Below are 25,523 nucleotides of genomic sequence, written 5' to 3'. Positions count from 1 at the left end.
CAGAAATATGTATTGGTTAATTGGACGTTCATCAAGACTATCCTCTGGATAAAAAATTACTGCTCTATAAGCCAATCTGGAAATATGGGTTGGAACTATGGGGAACAGGCAGTCACTCCAACATCGAAATCATCCAACGCTTCCAATCAAAAACCCTCAGAATCATCACTAATGCACCTTGGTACATCAACAACAGAATTATACATCGAGGCCTTAAAATGGATATGGTACAAGAAGTCATCAAAAAACGTAGCGCTGCATACATTGCCAAGTTGGAGGATCATGAAAACCAGTTTTCACTTAAACGTCTAGACAATTCCCAAGAAAAACGTAGGTTAAAGAGGTTCAAACCACTGGACTTGCCATTTAGAGTAAACTTGTGAACTAATTAGTGATTAGTTATAACATGTAATTATTTCCTATAATACTTCCACTCTAACTTTTCCCATGCATGAAATTATTCACGAATTACTTTTTATACTATGTCTCTTTTTAACTCACAGAAACTAGTATCGCAAAATTAAGCCGCTTTTCCATAGAAATCATAATAAATTAAACAAGGATAAACAATACAGAATGTGTGATAGCTTATGAATTTTGACGTTTATAATTTTCAATGACAGTGACAGTTTATTGGTTTATTTCCATTTCTTGTTTATTTGATTTTATAAATCAATAAAGTTTATTTGGTTTTATATTTAAAAAAAATACATATAATATTTCAGTTAAATAAAGGAAGTGTTGCAATAGCGACTTTTGGGTCCCCAGACAAAGACGAGAAATATCCTAGTATTGATAACTCAATTTGTGAAAAATTTGCACTTGTATCACTGTTTCCCCAAAAGTAAAATATATTAAAAATATTAATAATTTATTTATGTAATTCACTCGATAGTTTTGTATTTCTCAACCTTAGGTAATATTAAATCTTCTTAACAATATTAACTTTTTTGTTGTGACTGTTTTTTAATTTACTTATTACTGTTCTATATTTAGCTTTATGTTTAATGGTCATCTTTATGTTTAATGTTGAGTCCATCAATCTCCTCAATAGCGAAAGAAGATTAAACACTTCAATAAAATAACTTTATAAAATACGTTCACGTGATAATAGCCAGTTCTTAATTATTACCACTTTTTATCACATCAATCTATACATATTAATACAACCACATTTAATAAATAACTATTATTCTAAATTATTCACTCATTTCATTGTTCCCCGTTAGAGGTCAGTCTAACCATACTCCGGTGTAAATATTTGAATATTTATACCATCTTCTCGGTGCGTTTTGATTCAAATCATTCTTCTTGCAAAGCCTCTTTGATAATGAGTAGACCCCGACACACGGTGTCAGAGGATGGCACGAGACTCGATTTGAATCAAAACGAAACCGATTATTTTCTTTTTAAATTATTACACATCAATCTCCTCAGTAGTGAAAAAAGATTAAACACTTCAATAAAATAATTTTATGAAATACGTTCACGGGATAATAGTCATTTCCTAATTATTACCACTGACACTCTGACAGAACGTATCAATGATCTACACATCGACGTACGTTTCACTTTATTTTTTGATTTAACTTGTTTGAAAATGAATCGTAACGCATGGGAAAAGTTAGAGCGGAAGAACTATATATAACTTTGTTGTAGTAAAATGTCAACAATATACATGCATTGTGCAAGTCAGTCCCCAATTGCATTGCGATTCTTACTTTTAGTTGAGTATCAAAATTACCGTTCTGAAAACGATTCTGGAACGATTCTACTTCAAATATAAATGTTAGCGTACTCGGAATGGTAACTAAACGGTTGGAACGCATTTTCTTTACTGCGCATACGCGTAACACGTGACGGGTTGGAACAAACCTACTATACCTTTAATTTATAATACAAACTATTATTTATAACACACTTTACCTGTAGATTCTCCAAGTAGAAAATCACCTTCATACACTTTTTTTCCGGTTTTTGCACATTCCAATAACCAATCTTTGCTTATTACAGGTAAACCCCATTTTAAAGCCGCTTCATATTTCTTTCCGCTCGCTTCGAAACTTACCAAGTGCGTAGAAGCAAAAAGACCTTTGTTTTCTGATCGCACTCTAGCAAACTGTTCTTGAGCTAATCCTCCTAATGCTTCGATGAGGTGTCGTAGAAAATTTCTTTCGGTTCCCGAATAGCTGCTGATCGTTATTACACAGTCTTCTACCGGTTTGGTATCTAAAAGTAAAATAAGTTTATAAAAGTGGAATACTATACTAGAAAAAAAATAACTAACGAAACCTAGGAGTTGGAATATACTGAGGTAAACCAAGGCTAAGCATTAGTGAAAGCCTTGGTAATCACTCTACTATCTTCTAAAAATCTTTCTTCTTCTTCTTTTGCCCTTTAATTCGTCCAATTTTGAACATAGGCTTCTCCCAGTTTCCTCCATTCGCTTCTGTTTAGTGCTTTCTGTTTCCAGTGCGTTCCTCCTATCTTTTTAATGTCGTCTCCCCATCTCATCTGGGGTCGTCCTCTTGCTCTCTTTCCTGTCCATGATCTTCATTGTTGTATTGTGCTATTCCACCTATTGTCCATTTGTCTAGCGTTATGACCTGCGAAGCTCCATTTTAGCCTGGCTATATGTTGTCCTGCGTCTTTGACTTTTGTTTTATTTCTTACCCAGTTGTTTTGCTTTTTGTCTGTCAATTTTACTCCTAACATTGCTCTCTCCATGGCTCTTTGTGTCTTCATTATTTTATCCATGTTTGCCTTGGTCAAGGTCCATGTTTGGCATGCGTATGTGAGAAATGGGAGTATGCACTGGTCAAACACTCTTGTTTTTAAGTATTGTTGTATTTTTTTATTCTTTAGGACCCATTTTAATTTTCCAAATCCTGCCCAGGCTAATCTGACCCTTCTTTTTACCTCCACTGTTTGGTTTTCCTTATTTATTTTTATCATCTGTCCCAAATATATATAATCATTAACCGCTTCTATTATGGTGTCATTTAGTATTACGTTGTATGGCGTCTAAAAATCTAGCAAAACCTAAATAATCAACCAAAGAATCTCTAGATAATATAACTGAGGAAATAACTCTCGACAATAATTATATAGAAAATGTTGAGTCGTATAAATATAATTAGGACTATTTCACTAGACTGTTTTTAACTGATAAAACGTCATAGCAACGCCACGTTTCCTACTGACAAAACTCCTTCCTGCCCGTGATTTCTCAGCGACAAAATTATGACAGATCCGTCACGAAGGTGTCTGGTAATTCTATTGTTGTCATTTTGACAAACTTCATTGAGGCGTAATCCGTTTTGGGCAGATATAATGAATCCAGACGAAAAATCCAAGATTTGGATGCCAGTCAGGTGAAGAAATCAAAAAATTGGTTTTTGTCTCGTGAAATAGTCTTGTAGAATATCATTCGAGAGAAAATTATTTACCGGCAAAATTTTCTTCTGGTTTTATTCAAGTTTGTTGCCTTATAGCAATTTTCGCTTATGAAATTTTGACACAATCACTCGACTGACGTCTCGTGATTTAACTGTCAAAATTTAATTCGCAAAAATTGCTAGGCAACAAACTTTCATACCAGTCGAAAATATTGCCGGCAAAATTTTCTCTCTTATGATATTATATACGACAAAAAAATCGCACTGTCAAACCTTAACTTAAAGGCTCATTTTAATAGATGTTCTGAGCATTATTAGCATTTGTAGTATTTAACTCAAATAGTATTTAACTCAAATTTAAATGCAAAAACCTTCAATCCGTACGTATTGCCTGTTCTGACATTGAAAGATCGAAAGTAACAGATGTAGTCGAAAAGATAGCCATGTTAAATAGGATTGGATAGGACACATAGGAAGAATGAACGACAAAAGAGGAAGAATGAAAAGAGCAAGTAAGAGAAGTAGAGGAAGACCTCAACCAGATGTACCTACTGATGACTTCTAGCGAGTGGCTGGCCAACCCTCGCGCTGTTGCCGTTTGCACTCAAAAGTGTACCAAGTAAATCCGTCAAAGATAAAGAGGGTATTATCAGCCGAGAATCAGGCAACATCCCGTTGCAGCACTCAACTCAACCATCCGAGCAACACCCTGTTGCCGGACGCACCTCTCAAAAGTGTGAGTAAAGCAGTGGACTGTACGTACAAGTCATTCTACCTCTACACCGGGATCGTCGTGATGATGATTCATAGACAATAGTGCAGATACACAGACATTTGAAAGACTGTAAATCAGAGCCAAGAAGTGGCATTGGTAATATTCACATGATTTATTGATATGGCATTATAGTCCAACCATTTTTAATTAAGGGGATGGGTACGAACTTTCGGCTTCAATGCTATTTAAATGGGATTCTTTTTTTGAATCCTGAGAAAACTAATACTTAAGTATTTTTGAAAAACTTAAACGCAGAATGAAAAATTACGTTATTTCCGAGGGCCGAAAGTCTCTGAAAACTTCTATAATGTTTATTTTAATAAGTTACAGGGGTGAAAAGCTAAGAGAAAATTTAGTGTGATTTTAAGTTTAAAATAAGGTTATTTAAAATTTTAAGTAGAGCTGCATTCCCGAGACAAATTTCCCGGGAAATCAGTAAAAAATGGAAATCCCGATTCCCAGGAATTCTTACCAATTTCCCGGGATTTTTTTAAATATTTTATTTTAAATTATGAGCGGAGATATATTACTAACTCAAAATGAATAAATGATTCTGATACAATTATTATCTCTATCTGCTTAATAATCATTTTAAATTATTCCACTTAACATATTTATTTTTCAATTATATTTTAAACCTTCCAATTTTGGCGTTAAATCAGAATGTATCATATCATATCGGTCAGCATAAATATTATTCTATTTATGCGACGATCTGATTCATTTGGAAGTTTAAAGGAATTAGTATGCTTTTTCTCATGAGGATCTTTCAGTGCGTCAGAGTTTTTCGATTTCTTTTTAACGCATTAAATTGCATGTGACAGAAAAAAACGCACGTCGGTGATTACATTTCGTCGATGACATTTATAACATTTATTTTAGTTGTCAATAGATGGCGCTATATCGAAAAAAAAATATTTACGAATTATATAATATATCAACGAATATAATCTGTACAATTTATAAGACTATACAAATCAAAGAAAATACAAATTTATAAATGTAATAAACACAATTGATTTGTTTTTATGCCAAATTGCAAATAAAAAGTGACAACTGTCAGATTTAACTAAAATGTCATGTTACTAAAATGTATATTATCACGGACTTACCTTTTTTCCTATCATTTGTGACGCACTGAAAAATGCTCATGAAAAGAATCATAAATGGGAAATTTAATACGTTATTATATTGGCGCAAATCATCGGGGTGTAGTAAATTCTGCGATTTAAAAGGCTATCTTAGAGAACAACACTTGAAGATTATTCAGTTAAATTTTTATTGAAAAATATTTAAAAATTAAGTGGTGGCGTCATTTTTAAGTAAACGATCCAAAAAAAGATGATTTGCGGTGTACACTATACAGAATCATCCGAAACATACAAACCAAAAAGATTATTTTAGTTTAAGAGTTTCTTGAGGTAGTGACGTCGAGTTTTTATGATTATATTGATTTTTAAATTCATGGTATAACTTTACAGTGAAAAAATAAAAAAAAAGTGAAGTGTGTTCGGTTAAGAGAAAAATGATAATATAAAAAAATTGTTAAAATAAGCAAAAACTCGACGTCACTACCTAGTAAAATATCTAAAAAAGAAGTGTGCAAAATTTCAGAAAGATCGGTGCATTACTTTTTGAGTTATGATGTACACCGCCTCAAAAAAACATATCAATCATCAATACTAAGAAATATACAGTATGTCCCTGTAAGTTGTATCCATATGTAAAACTTTTTTATTATTAATTTTACGAAAAAAAGTTATTCTTCATAAAAAGCTCTGCATGGTCCAAAACCTAAGATTAAACCATCAGATATCAAATTTTATAAATATTATACGAGGTATGTCAAAAAGTTTGAATTTCACTCAAGAGTAAAGTAGCTTTATTTTTCACAATATTGAAAATTGCTATTATGAAAAGTTGTTTGGAATTAAAAACTATATTATAATATGCAATTACGTCCTTCTAACTGAAAAAATTTATTTTTGAAAAATTATGGATAACTAACATTATTTTCAGTAATTTTAATTCTAATAACTCTTTTATTATTAATTTTACGAAAATAGTCATTCTTAATAAAAAGTTCTGCATGGTCTAAAATACTCTAAAACCTAAAATACAACCATCTTATGTCACTTTTATACGAGGTATGTCAAAAAAGATAAATTTCGATCAAAAGTAAAGTAGCTTTATAGTTCAAAATATTTCAATTAGAAGGATGTAATTACATACTGAAACATGGTTTTTAATTCTTAATAACTTTTCATAATAACAATTTTTGATATTGTGACAAATAATGGTATTTTACTCTTGAGCCAAATTCATATTTTTTGGTATACCTTGTATAAAATTGATAAAATTTGACATAAGATGGTTGTATTTTAGATTTCAGGCCATGCAGAACTTTTTATTAAAAATCACTTTTTTTCGTAAAATTAATAATAAAAGAGTTATCAGAATTGAAATAACTGAAAATAATATTAGTTATCCATAATTTTTCAAAAAAAATTTTTTTCAATTAGAAGGATGTAATTGCATATTAGAATATAGTTTTTAATTCCAAACAACTTTTCATAATAGCAATTTTCAATATTGTGAAAAATAAAGCCACTTACTCTTGAGTGAAATTCAAACTTTTTAACATACCTCGTATAATATTCATAAAATTTTATATCTGATGGTTGAATCATAGGTTTTGGACCATGCAGAGCTTTTTATGAAGAATAACTTTTTTTCGTAAAATTAATAATAAAAAAGTTTTCCATATGGATACAACTTACAGGGACATACTGTATATCATACTAGTGACGTCATCCATCTGGGCGTGATGACGTAATCGTATATATTATATACTATAGAAATATATAATATTTTTGTATATATCCATATCTCCGTCAACTTTGCTCGGATTAACTGGAAATTTTAATGGTATACTCTTGAAAATATTTACAATCGAATAAGCCAATAAAAAAAATCGAAAAAAATAATTAAAAATACCATACCCCCACCCTTAAAAAAATACTCACTGCACTAAAAAGCATCAGACCTACATCAACAGAAAGTCTGTTTTTAACTTCAGCAAATTTCTGTACAAAAAAAGAGCCACCCTGACAGGTCAAACACTCAACAATTTTTGTTTTTTTAAAACATAAAACAAATGAAACTGTGAATGTGGAAAAATCCCCTTACGAATAATTCACACATCCACTATTTCGGACTGGGAAAATTTTTTGAATAGAATCAAAGATCCAAACACCAGTTCTTAGAAATGTGTTTCGCCCTCTTCAACCTCTCTGGGCTCATCAGTAAAGATGAGAGGTTGAATATCTTCAGACACATTCCAATCAAAAAACAACATTCGAGACCTAGACATAGCAGGAGCGTAAATCTACGCCCAATCTGACAATGACAGTCTCAAGTTTTAATTCCCTAATTACTTAAAGTAAAATATATGTTTAAAAACAAAAAAACAAAAGATGTAGATCTTTGAAACATATTTCAATAATAAAAACCACGAAAATTCAGATTAAACAAAAATTTATAATTTTTTTATTTTTAAAATTTCCTTTAAAATTTTGAAGTTCTCTAAACATTTTTAATTTGTTATCAAATTTATACGTCTGTATACTAATCGCATTGAAAAATTAAAACAAAAACAATTTCTTCTTTTTATTTTTAAAATTCCTGATTCCCGAGAATTCTCGGGAAATCCAAAGACTCCCGATTCCCGGGAAATCAAAAGGGGCCGGGAAAATGGAGCTCTAATTTTAAGTTTAAATTTTTCCTCAGGTTCCTGAGGTTAAAATAGGCCGATTTAAGCTAACTTACCTTAGTACAAAGTTTATAATAACCGAGATACGGGGTGTCAAATTTAAACTTTTTTTTTATTTATTATTGAATATTTCCTGACAGTTATGAGATAACAACATAAAATTTGGTATGTGGGGGTTTTTTGGGTCGAGAAAACTAAATTCCCTACCAAAAATTATGTATTATCCAGAGGGCGCCACATACGCCTTTCAGCACTCATTTATTACGTTCAATTTTATTTATCCCCCACTCTGTATAATTTATTAAAATTTTTATTCTCCTATTAGTTTTACTTAAAAAAGGTATACTTCTTTCATCTCCCTAAACTCAACCGTTTTCGAGATAAACACATTTTAAATTTGCGATACACCATGATTTTTAGCATAAAATATCATTGTAGTTACACCCGAAAAATAACTTAAAACCATAATAATTGTGCCAGTTCTTAAATTTATGTCATTGCATCGCAAATTCCATTTGAAGAAATTTGCTTTTATCTCGAAAACGGTTGAGTTTAGGGAGATGAAAGAGTTTTTTTAAGTGGAACTAATCGGGGAATAAAAATTTTAATGTCAAAATTATACGGAGTAACGGATAAAAAAAATTAAATGAGTGCTGAAAGGCGTATGTGGCGGCCCTCTGGGCAACACATAATTTTTGGTAGGGAATTTAGTTTTCTCGTCCCAAAAAACCCCCACATACCAAATTTCGTGTTGATATCCCATGCCTGTCAGGAAATATTCAATAATAAATAAAAAAAAAGTTTAACTTTGACACCCGGTATCTCGGTTATTATAAACTTTGTACTAAGGTAAGTTAGCTTAAATCGGCCTATTTTAACCTCAGGAACCTGAGGTTAAGCTATGGCCCATTCTTTACCAAACACCCTGTATAAAGATTTTTCTAAAGTTAAATCTGTAGCTTCTATAATTTTCTATTTATAACGGTAAACTCACCCTTCCCACAAACAGCGCACTGTAAACTAGCTTACGGCGAAGTGCATGGTTGAGTTATTTTAATGTAATTCTTTAACTAATGGATCAAATGAAATTTTGCAAGATGGTCATGAAAGAAGAATAATTAAGCTATCTTATGGTTATAATATAAAGAGATAAAATGTATGTGCATAATTACAGTGTGGGCGGAAAATGAGACTTTTTGTTTAAATGTTTTGAATTTTGTTTAAAAATGATTTAAAAATGTGTAACTAATAAAATTTTTCTTCTATAAGACTCTCAATTTTGCACAACTTACCTTTCAAATATCTTACTAAACGATGGTGTATTCAAAAAAAATCTAAAAAATTTAAATCAAATGATACGGACGTCTCAAAAAATGTAATTTTTGAAAACGTAGTTTTACAGAATTACCAACAGTTTAATACGGTATTACTCAAGTTTGAACAGAGTTATTACAGTTTAAAAGACGCTTTTTTAAAGCTTAGGATGTAATCTTTAAAATGCACTAAACAAGTTTATTTTAGAAATGAAATAATCTATTTCTTTTTGAGACAATTCAGGAAGATAACAAAAATGTAATACAAAAGCCGAAAATTACCAGCCAAAAAAATGTTTATACAAAGTGATCAAAACTTTTTTCTGTAAAAATTACCTAAAATACATTTAATAATAAGATTCAACAATAATAAATGTTCAACAAAAAATTTTTTTTAGCTCTTATACGGTATGTCTGCGTAACTTGGAACTTATTGATAACTTTTTATTATCAGTTTTATCAAAAAAAGTTATTATTTATAAAATACTCTGCATCGTATATGTATATAGTCTAAGATGCAAGCATGAAATATCAAATTTTATACGAGGTATATAAAAAATATGAATTTCAATCAAGAGTAATGTACCTTTATATTTCACAATATCGAAAATTATTATTAAAAAAAGTTGTTTAGAATTAAAAAAAAGTGTTTCAGTGTTCAATTACATCCTTCTAATTAAAATATTGTGAATAATAAAGGCACTTAACTCTTAAGAAAAATTCATATTTTTTACATACCTCGTATAAAATTGAAAAAGTTTGATATCTGATGGTTATATTTTAGACCAGGTACAGCATTTTATAAAGAATAACTTTTTTTCGTAAAATTAATAATATAATAGTTACCATAATTGTAAATAGGAACAGTAACCAAATATCAGCCCTGCATTCTAGATGCTTTTGCTTGTTTAAGAACTGAACAGATGAAGAACTGGAAATCACACTGGGAAAGGTACTGTAACATATCAACAACACAATACAGTTTGATACAACCGATTATTCCGGAAAACCCTTGGTATAAGAATTTCACCCACCCTCGCAAATACATATCCACCATCAGTAGAATTAGATTTGGACATGCATGTTATCCTGCACATTTATTTAAAATAAACTTATTAGATTCAAATATTTGTCAAGAATGTGAGGTTAAAAGTGATTTGAACCACATATTTTTTGAATGAAAGAAGCATAAACATCTAACCAATCACCTAATTAAAAGAATTATAGACCAGAACATCCCACTCCCTGTAAATATTCTCTTTATTCTGTCACTGAATAAAAAGAAAATTTTTGACTCTTTGGTATCTTTCTTGTCGGATAGTAAAATATTATTGTAGTTAGTTCTAGGTATTTGTAAAATATGTTTAAAAAAATATTAAAAAAAAATTAAAAAAATAATAATGAAACAAAAAAATAAAAAAAAATGATTAAATTAAAAAAATCTACTATCTACAATAATCTAATAACAAAAATACAAAAAAAAATTTAAAAAAAATTAAAAAATAATTTAAAGAAAAAAATCACTAAGAGGATTTAAACCTCCGAGGGGTCGAACCGGGTTAACATCTTATCGTAGTGACAAAAGAAAAACAAAACAAAAGACAAAACAACAAAAAACTAAAAAAAAATACAAAAAAGAATGCATTTATTTTAATATTAACATTAATATTTCTATTTGTAAAATGTATACACTATGTGTTCTTGATAAACATTAATACCCCAGGCTGTGGGTGAAAAAACGTGATATAATTCAGGAATTTTTGAAACCTATCAGGTGTTGTAAAGGACGATGCCAGGAGTAACTTCTACTAAAATGTAACCAAAAATATTGTGCGCTTTTTTTTCTATTGCGATTTTCATTTGTTAAATTTGCAATTTTTAATGATTTTTAATTTTGCAGCTTAGGATATTGATTTTAGAGAAAAACTTTTTAATAGAAAGTTGTAGTAAATTAAAAAACCTACATTTGAGCTATGGTAAGTTTAATTTCGTTAATTGGTTATTGCAAAACAGCCTGGGAATGGTACAAAATGGCCGTTTTTTACAATTCCATTATTTATTGTACAAATAATTTTTTTTATTTTTTAAAGCTTTAAAATAAAGATCTTTCAATTCTAAACATAAAAAAAATTGTAAAGCCAGATTAACGAATTTGTTGCTTAGATATTCTAAATTGTTTATCACAAGAGGTCAAATGTCGAAGGCTATAACTTTTTGAAAAAAAAATCGTAGAGAGTTGGTGAAACATTCAATCTCCTTCTAAAAAGCTATATTTTCATATTCTGATAAATGCGTAAAACATTTTTAAACCTCTAATTTTTGGGTTTGAAAATAAGGGGGCAAATTTCGTTAAAAACATTTAGAGCTGAAGCGGCCCTGTACATCCTATGAGTTTTTAACTTACAGGTTATTGTTGCTGAAGATGAAACGAAGATTTATAAAAAAGAATAAAAAATTTCTACGACCAACTGAAGCCGAGATAATTTTTGGGTTTGAAAATAAGGGGGCGAATTTCGTTATAAACATTTAGAGCTGAAGCGGCCCTGTGCATCCTATGAGTTTCTAACTTACAGATTATTGTTGCTAAAGGCGAAAGGAATATTTATAAAAAAATTAAAATTTTCTACAACTAACTGAAGCCGAGATAATTGTTTTTTTTTTCTTAAATCGTAGTGCCTTTATTTATAACAATTAAGAAATTATTTTACCGTCATTGACTAAAGAAAGATTTATATTATCTTAAAATAAAAATTATTATAAAATATAATTACATTTAATTATTAAAAATTATTTTTTAAATCGGTGCTTTTGCAAGCGGCCGAATATTGCAAGTCGCCCGGCTCGCTTCAAATCCGCGCGCTCGGAAAATTTTTACGTAGCTTGTATTAAATTTTGACAGAAAACAATTTAATAATATTGCCATTATAATATACAGTCTATTTACCACTGTATTTGTTTTTCTTGATAAACTTTTATATGTGAAATCCAAAAAGAATAGTCACTACAAGAAGAAAAAGTTTTATATTGTATATTATAGTAAGAAGTAACATTATTATTAGTATATTTATATAACAATGAAAAAATTAAAAATATAGTTATACATTTCATATATATGTATCATTTTTGTAATATTATTTCTTCAGAAATGAAATTTCACATATAAAAGTTTATCAAGAAAAACAAATACAGTGGTAAATAGACTGTATATTATAATGGTAATATTATTAAATTGTTTTCTGTCAAAATTTAATACAAGTTACGTAAAAATTTACCGACCGCGCGGATTTGAAGCGAGCCGGGCGATTTGCAAAATTCGGCAGCTCGCAAAAGCACCGATTTTAAAAATAATTTTAAATAATTAAATGTAATTATATTTTATAACAATTTTTATTTTAAGATAATAAAGTCTTTCTTTAGTCAATGACTATAAAATAATTTCTTAATTGCTATAAATAAAGGCACAACGACTTAAGAAAAAAAAAAACAATTATCTCGGCTTCAGTTGGTTGTAGAAAATTTTTATTTTTTTTTATAAATCTTCGTTTTGTCTTCAGCAACAATAATCTGTAAGTTAGAAACTCAGGATGTACAGGGCCGCTTCAGCTCTAAATGTTTTTAACGAAATATGCCCCCTTATTTTCAAACCCAAAAATTATCTCGGCTTCAGTTGGTCGTAGAAATTTTTTATTTTTTATAAATCTTCGTTTCATCTTCAGCAACAATAATCTTTAAGTTAAAAACTCATAGGATGTACAGGGCCGCTTCAGCTCTAAATGTTTATAACGAAATTTGCCCCCTTATTTTCAAACCCGAAAATTAGAGGTTTAAAAATGTTTTACGCATTTATTTACATCAGAATATGAAAATATAACTCTTTAGAAGGAGATTAGATGTTTCACCAACTCTCTACGATTTTTTTTTTCAAAAAGGTATAGCCTTCGACATTTGACCTCTTGGGATAAACAATTTATAATATCTAAGCAACAAATTCGTTAATCTGGCTTTACAATTTTTTTTATGTTTGGAATTGAAAGATCTTCATTTTAAAGCTTTAAAAAATAAAAAAAATTATTCGTACAATAAATAATGCAATTGTAAAAAACGGCCATTTTTGACCTTTCGCAGGCTGTTTTGCAATAACCAGTTAACGAAATTAAACATACCATACCTCAAATTGTAGGTTTTTTAATTTACTACAACTATACTATAATGAAAATCGCAACAGAAAAAAAAGCGCACAATATTTTTGGTTACATTTTAGTAGAAGTTATTCCTGGCATCGTCCTTTACAACATATGATAGGTTTCAAAAATTCCTGAATTATATCCTGAAATCGACCTATTTTTCACCCACAGCCTGGGGTATAAGTAGTATAATATATTTACAATATTTATTAACATAGTATGTACATTAGCTGTAATGAGTAGGTAAATAAGAATTAAAAAAATTGTAATATTATTATAATAACCATGTTTCACTAATTGGCAATATCTTTAATACATTTACTTTTTATTGAGACTGGCTGAATGACTAGAGTCCAAGCCAAAAAAAAAATCATAATTGTAATAAAATGATTGGTATCCGTAGTCTGAGAAAAAATTATAATTTTTTTTTTTTCGATTAGAATGATGTAATCGTGGTTTATTAAAACATAGTTTTTAATTTCAAACAACTTTCCATAATAGCATTTTTTGATATTCTGGAATATAAAGGTACTTTACTCTTTAACAAAATTCATATTTTTGACATAACTCGTATAAAATTGATAAATTTTGATATCTGATTTTAGATTTTTGACTATCCAGAGCCTTTTATGAAGAAAAAATTTTTTTCGTAAAATTGATAATAAAAAATTTTCCATGTGGTTCCTAGCTACGCAGATATACTGTACAAGAGCTTCTGTATAAGAATTTTCAAATTGTAATGCTATATTCGGATTCAGCATAATCAAAAGCAAAATAGAAACATATTTGATCAAAGTAAAATGATAAATTCAACGATATTTTTAAAATTATTTATACAAAACAATTGTTATTGTTTAAAAAATGAATAAACAATTAGCGGCCAAATCTGCGAGTAGAACTTTTTACTTTAACATGTATATAAAATAACAAAAAAAGTTTTAGAAAAATATAAGCTTATTTGAATTTTTCCGAAACAATGCATGTTTTCGTTCTAATTGCACTCCCCTATTACTGAATTTGGCTCGACTCCTGAAAGAAGGGATTCAAAGCATTTTTCAAAGCGTTGGACGTCTGACTAGCATTCACCCACGTTTCGCCCAGGGACCTGATTCTAATTCATTTCGAGATCGCTATTGAATTTCGAGGCCACCATGATGGTCGCAATTTATAGCGATTCTTATTCATTTCGATACTAGTTACAACTGGGGATATTAACGTTATCATTTTGACACTGCTCAGAATTTGGGTTGGCGCTCCGGTTTATTGATTTTATTGGCTACGCAACATTTGTTGATAGTCTGGGAAAATTATCGAAAAAATGCCATTGTTGGGAAAAGTTATTTACCAGCTATTTTATTGCTAAAATCGAATCTTAAGATTGCATATATTAGTAATATGGGGTATGGCAAGTCCGCAGAAAGTGTTATTTTATTTATAAACAAATAAGCACTCCTAAATCTTCTTTTTTTTCAATTAGTGCTCTGTAACTTCTAAGATTTTTCCTTTAAGCCAAAAACACTCAAATAAAAATTCACCGTAATTTAGTTCGTCTCAAAGATATTTTAATCCTATTTCCTTCAACAAAAATTTAACTCGGAAAATCCGAGTTTAAAAAAAATCTGCAATTTTCAATTAAATTTTTAGGGAAGTAATTATTTATCAATAATGAAATAAATTGATGACATGAAAGATTTTTTATAGGTAGTAGATTATACAGAGAGGGGCTAAATTATGGAATAAATTCATTTTCTCTAAAATGGACTATTTTGGAGCAAAATCCCGAAACAGGTCGATTTTTATTTTTAAATTACAATTTTTTGGCATATAGTTCATACTAGTGACGTCATCCATCTGAGCGTGATGACGTAATTAATAATTTTTTTTAATGGGAATGGGGGTCGTGTGGTAGGTCATTTGAAAGGGCGTTCAATTCTCTATTCAGTAATATAAACATTAATATCATTATTTATACAGGGTTGCCAAAAAATAATTTTTGAATTAAATTAATTGGCACAAAAAGAAGAATGTATGTAATTTATTTAACTCAAAATACATTGTACTGCTGTCAGAAAATAGAAAAAAAAAGTTTATTTCTCAAATAAACATTTCTTTTCGCTTAAATTAAATCACAAACAGCCTCCCTCCTACCTATTGGCAGTTTGAACATTTAATTTAAGCTAAAAGCAATGTTTATTTGCCAAATAAACATTTTTTTCTATTTTCTGACAGCAATAGAATGTATTTTGAGTTACATAAATTACATACATTCTTCTTTTTGCGTCAATTGATTTAATTCAAAAAAATTTTTTGGCCACCCTGTATAAATAATGATATTAATGTTTATAATACTAAATAGAGGATTGAACGCCTTTTTAAATGAGCTACCACACGACCCCTATTCCTATTTAAAAAATAATCGATTACGTCATCACGCTCAGATGGATGACGTCACTAGTTTGAAATATATACCAAAAAAAAATTTAATTTAAAAATAAAAATCGACCTGTTTCGGGATTTTTCTCTAAAATCGTCCATTTTAGAGAAAATGAATTTATTCCATAATTTAGCCTCTGTATATCAGGAGACCGGCGACAATCTAACCAATAGCGTAGCAATAACTAAAATGTTAATTAAAAAATTTCGGTCGAAATAATAACCAGAAAGATTATGATACACCAGAATAACTATGATTTTCGTATAAAAAAACACTATACCTATTCAACGTACTTTACAGAATTGAAATTGGACTATTTGAGCGTTCTCAGGAATGTTATAAAGAAACAATTTTTTGGCTTATAAATAAATAGAACCTCTCAGAAAATATTAGGTTAAATTAAATTAAGTTAACGCTGTTGAAAAGGGCACGGCTTCTGTGCCCTTTTCGAAGAAAAAAAAATTGAATTGCAAGGAGTGGTTCCAGGTATAAGCGGCCAAATTTGACCGGCATTTGCGACAAAGTTATAAACAACAGGATTTCAATCTTTGAACCATTACCTTTTTATTCCGGTCCTCTTTGTACATACAAATGTTCATATCTTCAAGACACTTAAAGATTTTGTTTGGAAAACCCGAATTTTCCGAGGAAAATTTCCGCCGAAGGAAATCGGAAAAAAATACATATTTATGTGCAGAATTAAATAACAGTGAATTTTTATGTGAGTGTTTTTGGTTTAACGTTAAAATCTTCTGAGTTACAGAGCAATAATTGAAAAAAATATTTCGGAGCGCTAATTTGTTTATAGACCAAATTAGTTCAGAGAAATAAGGAAAAAAAATATCGTGTTGGTGACACAACCCCCTCCAGGCCGAAACCAAATTTTTCGAGTAATATGGTCATCTATAATAATAACCTATATGTTTCCTGCAGCCGATTTTGATGATATACATAGTTATAAACAAATGAAGATCAAAAAACGGTAAATTTTCGCTTTTTTCGTCTATTACTAAAAAATTTGGCATTTTAAACAAATTTGAGAGTAATAAACTCATAAACCGTATAAAAAACTTCAATATGGCGTTCGCTGAATATGTCTATCCTTATTGGTTGCTTAGAAAATTCCAAATAAATCATAAATTTTGAGTTTCTATAAATATTCATAACTTATGTAAAAATTAACTTAGAACCTTCTTATTACACAAAATGCTGAGACTTATGGTGCTTAAATCATACCCTAAATTTCAAAGCAATTGGTCAAATAGTTTAAGGGCCGGTTGTTCGAACGCTAATCAACAATGATCATTATCAAATAATTAATTACTGTCAATGTCAATTGTTAAAACATAATTAATTACAATTCTGAGACTATAATCAATTAATATAACAATAATTATTAACATAATTAATAATAAATCTCATAATTGTAATTAATTATGTTTTCAGCAACCCAAACAAAGTTGACATTGACAGTTTTGGTGACAGTAATTAAATATTTAATAATGATCATTGTTGATTAGCGTTCGAACAACCGGCCCTAAAAGTTATTTAATTTGTTTATCCAAAATTAATTTTTTTTTGCAACACTGTAAGTCAGAAAATGATGAAGTTACAGTAATATTTTGGATAGTTTATGAAAGAACAAAATTTACAGTATTTATTTAATTTAAAAAAAAATGACAAAAAATAATTATAAATATTGCAAAATAATTTTGCAAAAACATGTGAATTAAAAAAATGGGGGGGCTAACTTTGTCCCTAAATGCCCTAGAACAGTTGTTTTTCTTTCTAAATGTGTATAAAAATTCAGTCTTTCTAAATGTGAAAAAATAATTTTTCTACGGGTAACGGTTAAAAAGTTATTCTAATTGTTTATAAGTAAGCAAAAAATCGACATGTTTTTGCAAAATAATTTTACACTGTTTAAAATTATTTTTTGTCATTTATTTTTAATTAAGGTAATAGTATAAATGTTCTTCTTTCATAAACTGTCTGAAGTATTATTGTAACCTCGTAATTTTCTGACTTATAGTGTTGCAAAAAAAATGAATTTGGGATAAACAAATTAAATAACTTTTAAACTATTTGACCAATTGCTTTGAAATTTAAAATATAATTTAAGTACAAGAAGTCTCGGCATTCCGTGTAATAAGAAGATTCTAAGTTAATTTTTACCTAAGTTATGAATATTTATAAAAACTCAAAATTTATGATTTATTTTGCAATTTTCTAAGCAACCAATAAGGATGGACATATTCAGCGAATGCCATATTGAAGTTTTTTATACGATTTATGACTTTCTTACTCTCAAATTTGTTTAAAGTGCTTAACTTTTTGGTAATAGACGAAAAAATCGATAATTTACCGTTTTTCGATCTTCATTTGTTTATAACTATGTATATCATCAAAATCGGCTGCAGGAAACATATAGGTTAATAATATAGATGTCCATACTACTCAAAAAATTTGGTTTCGGCCTGGAGGGGGATGTGTTACGAGAAAAGTTTTATTTCTCTGGACTAAATAGCACACTTTCTGCGGACTTTGCATAGCTATATTACTAATATATGAAATCTTAAGATTTGATTCCAGCATTTCCAGCAATAAAATAGCTGGTACATAATTTTCCTTGTTTTATACTAATTTTCCCAGATTATTACCTAACATCTTTCATTGAGTTGATAATTCACATTGTGGAAATTCTCAATTATTATATTTCTAATTTAATACTATTCTATCTAATTCCTCCAAAACCAGCAAATTTCCATACAACCCAGCCATATTAATATTTTTTGTTTTAGTTTTCCTTGCAAGAAACAAACAAAACACATCTTCTAAACTAAACCTAACCTCGCTTTCGGGCCATTCGCCATTCATTCATGCCCGTGTCACAATAATTTCGAGTTGAAATTATAATATCAACCACTTTTTTGAATTCGCTATTAATTTCGATAGTCGCTATTTCGTGACGTCATTTCGTTAGTTCAACTAAAATCCACAAGGCTCGCACAGTCGCATTTCAACGTCGCCATATCTCTCTCGTTCCATCCCTCCTTGTGGAGTATTGGGCGCTTATGCGTTTCTTGGCCAAAAGTGTAAGATTGCTGTCTGGCCGGGACAGCGCATCTTCTTTTGTTTTTATTCTCTGGATAAATTGTGAACTAATTCCCTCCACTCTCTTCTATCTTTTGCTCTCTTTTTGACTTCGCCCCATCTTAGTCCAATTTTTTCGTGTTCTCTCGTTGTTGTTCTTTTCCAGCTGTTGTCTGGTCTGCCCCTCTTTCTTTTTCCCTCTGGTTGGTATTCAAGTGCTTGTCTTGCTATGCTGCTTTGGTCTTTCCTTAAAGTGTGGCCGATCCATTTCCATTTTTTTTCCTTGACTGTAGTAGATACGTTAGTTTGCTTTGTCCTTTCCCATAGTTCTGTATTAGTTATTTTATTTGGCCAGTATATTTTTAGGATTTTTCTTAGAGATTTGTTTACAAATGTTTGTAGTTTTTTAGTTGTATTTTCGTCCTGTTTCCATGTTTCTGCTCCATAGAGCAGTATACTTTTAATGCAACTGTTAAAGATTTTAATTTTTGTTGTTTCCGATATTTCGTTTGTTTGCCAAATTTTATTTAAAGCGTTGAATGCGTGTTGCGCCTTTGTTATTCTCGTCTGTATATCCTTTTTACACCCCCCGCTCCTTTCCATGACAGATCCCAGATATGTGAACTTGTCTACCTCTTCTACTTCTTTACCGTTTATCATTATTTTATTATTTGGATGGTTATTATTTTTTAGAAGTTTAGTTTTTTCTGTGTTTATTCGAAGTCCGATCGTGTCGGAGTACTGTGCCAATTTGTCAATTTTTGCTTGCATATGATTTCGGTGTTCAGTTATAAGGCAGATGTCATCTGCAAATTCGAGATCTTCTAGCTGTTTGAAAAGGTTCCACCTGATGCCTGTTCGATCGTCGATTACTTTCCTCATTACCCAATCTATCATAATAAGAAATAGGGTAGGGGATAGTACACAACCCTGTTTGACTCCACTTTCTATGGATATCTCTTCTGTTACTTCACCTGAATGTTCTAGTTTGGCTTTGTATCCTTCGTAGAAGAGTTTAATAAAGTTTATGATTTTTTGTGGTATCCCATATAATCTAAGGATTTTCCACATCTGTGCCCTATTTACACGGTCAAAGGCCTTTTCGAAGTCGATAAAACTCACATCTATATCTTTATTCCATTCATTTGTTTGTTCCAAGATAATTCTAAGGGTGCAAATGTGATCAATAGTGGAATGGTTGGAACGGAAGCCTGCTTGGTTGTTTCTCAGTTTTTTATCTAGTTCCGGCTTCAATCTTTCCAAAATGATTTTGGTCAGCACTTTGGATGTGGCACTTAGTAGTGTTATTGCACGCCAATTGTTGCATTTGCTCAGGTCTCCTTTTTTGGGTATTTTTATAATCAATCCCTCTTTCCACTCCTTTGGCAATTCTTCGTCCGTCCATATTTTATTCAAAAGTGTATGTAGCATCTCTACTGACTGCTCGGTGTCTGCTTTTATTATGTCAATGGGTATATTGTCGATTCCTGCGGCTTTGCCATTTTTTAGTAGTTTTAGAGTGTTTCCAATTTCTTCCATTGTAATTTCTCCAATATTCACTTCTAGCTCTGGTGATTCTACTTCATCTTCTATGATTTGAGTTATTTCATGCTTAGCATATATCTCTTCGAAGTATTCCTTCCATCTTTGTATTATTTCTTTCTCATTTTTTATTCTATTTCCTTGTTTATCCTTTACTTCTCGTATATTTCGTTGTGCTTTTCCTGTTAAGTTTCGTATGATTGTATATTGTGTTCGTAAGTCGTTTTCTTTCGCTGCTTCTTCTGATATATTTAGCATCTCATTTATATAGTTTCTTTTATCTTTTCTGGCTTGTTTTTTTACTTCTGCGTTTTTTGCCTTGTATTTCCTTTCAAGTGCCCTCTCTTCTTCCGATCCTTCCTTTTGTAGAATTTCTTCTTTGATCTTTTTTCTTTCTTCTATCAGTAGTAGAGTGTCTTTGGTAATCCATTTTTTATTTTGTCTTCTTTTTAATCCGATTGTTTCTTTTGCTGTATTCATCATCACTTCTTTAAAATATTTCCATGTTTCTTCGACTGACTCTCCAGTTTGTTGTGATACTGTTCGGTTAATTGCCAGTTTCTCACTAAATTTATTTCTTATACATTCTTGTTTTAGGGCATCAACGTTGTACTTGTTCCTTCTGCTGATTTTTTGGTTTTTATCTCTGGCTAATTTCATTTTTAGTCTCGCTTTGAGTAGCATGTGGTCTGATCCCACATCAGCACCTCTTAAGCTCCTGACATCTTGCAGCCAGCTTCTCCATTTATATTCAATTATTATGTGGTCTATTTGATTCTTGTATCTCCCTCCCGGTGATTTCCATGTTTCCTTATGTATCCGCTTATGTTTAAAGATGCTTCCGCCTATTAAAAGTTCATTTTGCTCACAAAATTCGATTAATCGATTTCCATTGTCGTTTCTCTCTCCGATTCCCTCCTTTCCCATCACATGTTCATGTCCTTTATTATCATTTCCTATTTTTGCATTAAAGTCTCCGATTACTATTTTTATATCTCTTCTATATTTATTATTAATCTTATTAAACGTTGTTTGTAGTTGCTCGTAAAATTCTTCCTTCTCATTTTCGTCGTTTTTATTTGTGGGAGCATATACATTTATTACTATTATGTTATAATATCTTGCCTTCAGTCTCGCCCAAATAATCCTTTCTGACACTGGTTCCCACTCTACTAGAGCCTTTCTCCCCTTTTGGGCTAGCAGTATTGCCACTCCCTTTTCGTGTTTGTCATTTACATCCGTATTCCCAGAATATATCATTAGCTGTTGGTCACCTACTCGGGTTGATCCACTACCATTCCATCTTGTTTCGCTTAGTCCGACAATGTCTAATTTGTACTTATCAATCTCTTGGCTTACCTGCTCCAATTTGCCGGTTTCGTGTAGGGTTCTTACATTCCATGCACCTATAAATATGTTCTCTGTTATGTCTATTTCATGTTTATCTTTCGTTTTTGCTCTATTTCTATTTTCGTCCTTACTCAATTCCTTTTTCTGTGCCTTGTCTGTCGTGATTTGTGCTTTTGTTTGTGTATTTTCATCTTCTGTTAGTTTTTTGGATTTCCCTGGTCTTCTTCTAGCTGGTTGCTGTATTGATTCCATTTGTGTGTTTTTCCATCTATTATTAATTTATTATATTTTATTGTAACACTTTTACCCTTATTAATTTCTTCATTTGCGACTTGTCTTATTTTTTTCTGTGTTTGTAGTTCTTCTTTTGTTATGTCATTATTTATATATACTTTATTGCCTTTTATGTGTTTTAGTTTAGCTTTATTTTGCATGATCTTTTCTTTTTCAAACTTGTTCTGTAGTTTGACCAAACATGTTTTTTCTCCCAGTTTGATAACTTCTTCGATTTGAACATTGATATTCATTTCTTTTTCCATGAAGTTTCCTACAGTTTGTTTCAGTGCATTTCTATCGATTGTATCTATTGGCAAGCCTTGTATTACAACATTATTTACTTTTCTTTCCTTTTCTAGTCTTTGTACACGTATTTTCATATAGTTTAGTTCTTTTTTCATTTCTTCCTTCTCCTTGTGTTTAGTTTGGTTTTCTTGTTTAACTTTCTCCAATTCTGTTTTCAGGTCGTTTAATTCCTCCCAGTACTTTCTCTGTTCATTCTTTATCTCTTTTACTTCCGTTGTTAAATTTTTTGTTTCTGTGGTTAAGTCATGCATCATTTTAATAATTTGATCGAGCTTATTATCTTCGTTACGGGTTTTGTTAGGCGATCTAGACACTTTTTTACTTTTTTGGAACAATTCTTCCTCTTCTTCTCTGTTCCTCTTTCTATGGTCTTCTGATGTGTCGTCGTCCGAATCCACTTTGTATCTATCCATTATTTTTACCGGTGTTAACAAATTCGAAGCCATTTTTTGTGGCGCAGCGTGCATGTATTACTCACTCCCGTTACTTAATAGTCCAATCGGTGTTTTGTCACTGTTCGGTTTGCGAAAAAGTGCCGAGCCCGCCTCAAAAGCGCGGAGGCTCTTCACCTTATCAAACCTAAATAGTTACTGTTATTTATAGTTCGTTAATTTGCATACGATATTTTTGTTCTTTCCCAATAAATATAAGAAATTGTACACATACAGATTATTTTCACTTACTTATATTCACTCCCGTTACTTAATAGTCCAATCGTTATTTTGTAACAGTTTGGTTTGCGAAAAAGTGGCGAGCCCGCCTCGATGGCTCAAAATCAAGTCACCTTATCAGAACTAATTAGTTTCTGGTTTTTATAGTTCTTTAATTTGCAAGCGATATTTTTGTTCTATTCAATAAATGTAAATATAAGATATTGTACTTACAAATTATTCTGCTTGTTTTCTTGACTCACTTTCTGCACAATTTCACTTTGTCAGTTTATGGTTTCTTTGGCGCTTTAAAAGCTTTTTAATTATAGCCGTAATAATCACAAAACTTGATAAAAGTTACGAGCACTCATAAACACGTCTTACCAATTCCAACGTCGCCATATAGGGCTTTTCATTCACAGTTAGACCAGGACGCATCTGTAAAAATATTAGTACATTTGGACGTTGAGAGGTGACTCAAATTTTTTTGCAGAAATTGCTTGAAAATAAATCAAATAATAATATTTGAGTTATCCTCCCTCTCAAAAAGGTCCGGAACATTGTTTAAATAATCAAAATGTCAAAAAATGAAGGAAAAATTCGATTTTTTTCTTCGTTTTTTGATTATAACTTTAAAAGTATTCATTTCCGAGAAAAGTTGTACTGACATAAAAGTTGCGTATATAAATTTCCTACAATATAGAATTGGTTAAAAATTTAAAAAATAGTCACCCTTGTTACAAAATAGCAATGATTGCGAAAAAACCATACAAAAACAAGTATTCGCATTTTACGTTTTTAAACCATTTATGCTACACTTAGGACCTTCATATTTCACCCAGAAAAACTTTATGATACAGTAAAATAATACGGTAAATTTCATTAAGATCGGTTCAATAGATTTTGCAAAATAAATTTCGCAATCCAGCTTTCGCAAAAAAATTCATTTTTTCAAAATGTTACAGGACTGAAAATAAAGCAGATAGCAAGTTGAATTTTTTTTGCTTATAGAAATGTACTGTACCTTTCATTTACAATTTTGCAGAATTAAAATCGATTAACACCACGGCGTCAGGATTTTTTTTAAATAAACATTAATTATTGGTGCTACGCGCAGGACAGCGGATAGTTTGCTCTGATTGGTCATTCCAATGACCTTTGATAATGATTGATACATTTTAATTTTTATTACATTTCGGTGTAAATAAATAAATTTGTTTATTGCAAAATAAAAACACATACTCTATCCTTTGAAATAACACTTTTATTAGCAAAAACTTTCTTTGTTCATATATTTTAACTTAGAGAATAAAAGTTTATTATTTTTAAATATATGCACTTGTTTAAACAATATTTCACAAACAATAATAAAATTAGTTTGATTTTTGTGGAATTAAAATATTAAAATACAACAAAATATAGAGTAAGAAATATATTAGATAAAGATTGGAAGAAATTTTGGTGGAAATCAACTTGTGTGAATCGAACACCGCTGTCCTGCGCGTAGCACCAAAAATTAATGTTTATTTAAAAAATTTCCTGACGCCGTGGTAATTAATCGATTTTAATTTTGCAGATTGCAAATGAAAGGTACAGTACACTTTCAGAAGCAAAAAAAAATTCAACTTGTCATCTGCTTTATTTTCGGTCCTGTAACATTTTGAATAAATGAATTTTTTTTTGCGAAAGCTGGATTGCGAAATTTATTTTGCAAAATCTATTGAGCCGATTTTAATGAAATTTACAGTATTGTTTTACTGTATCATAAAGTTTTTCTGGGTGAAATATGAAGGTCCTAAGTGTAGCATAAATGGTTGAAAAACGTAAAATGCCAATACTTGATTTTGTATGTTTTTTTCGCAATTATTGCTATTTTGCAACTAGGGTGACTATTTTTTAAATTTTTAACCAATTCTATATTGTAGGAAATTTAATTACGCAACTTTTCTCGGAAATGAATACTTTTAAAGTTATAATCAAAAAACGAAGAATAAAATCGAATTTTTCCTTCATTTTTTGCCATTTTGATTATTTAAACAATGTTCCGGACCTTTTTGAGAGGGAGGATAACTCAAATATTATTATTTGATTCATTTTCAAGCAATTTCTGCAAAAAAATTTGAGTCACCTCTCAACGTCCATCTCAAAACAGATGCGCCCTGGACTAAGTCATATGTTTCGAGCTTCTGTCATGTGTCACATAATGTTAATATATCTACGTCATACGTCTTCGGTTTGTATCATTGGTAATACCAATAACGTATGAAAAATCCTATTGAAAGCGACTTGTTTTCAGTCGAAATTTGAATTAGAATCAGGCCCCAGATAATAAATCTTTTTGTGAGCAGAACGAACCTTCTCTTTATATTAATCATTTGGCATATATGTATAAATTTTAAATCTTATATTATTATCCTTAACGACTCTTTG

The 25,523-nt window shown here is 30.3% G+C and overlaps 1 protein-coding gene across 2 annotated transcripts in view; it reads right to left on the bottom strand.

Annotated features, from left to right (window-relative positions):
* LOC126887702 (DNA topoisomerase 2-binding protein 1) overlaps positions 1-25,523 on the bottom strand; it is a 254,947-nt gene that overhangs the window by 108,276 nt on the left and 121,148 nt on the right. For both annotated transcript variants that reach the window (XM_050655370.1, XM_050655371.1), the window contains exon 12: positions 1,927-2,229. In XM_050655370.1, the coding sequence (XP_050511327.1) occupies positions 1,927-2,229 (303 nt within the window). The remainder of the gene's footprint in view (positions 1-1,926; positions 2,230-25,523) is intronic.

This window comes from Diabrotica virgifera, chromosome 7, assembly GCF_917563875.1.
Source record: "Diabrotica virgifera virgifera chromosome 7, PGI_DIABVI_V3a".
In the NCBI taxonomy this organism is placed as follows: domain Eukaryota; kingdom Metazoa; phylum Arthropoda; class Insecta; order Coleoptera; family Chrysomelidae; genus Diabrotica; species Diabrotica virgifera.
This window is presented reverse-complemented; position numbering and strand designations above follow the sequence as displayed.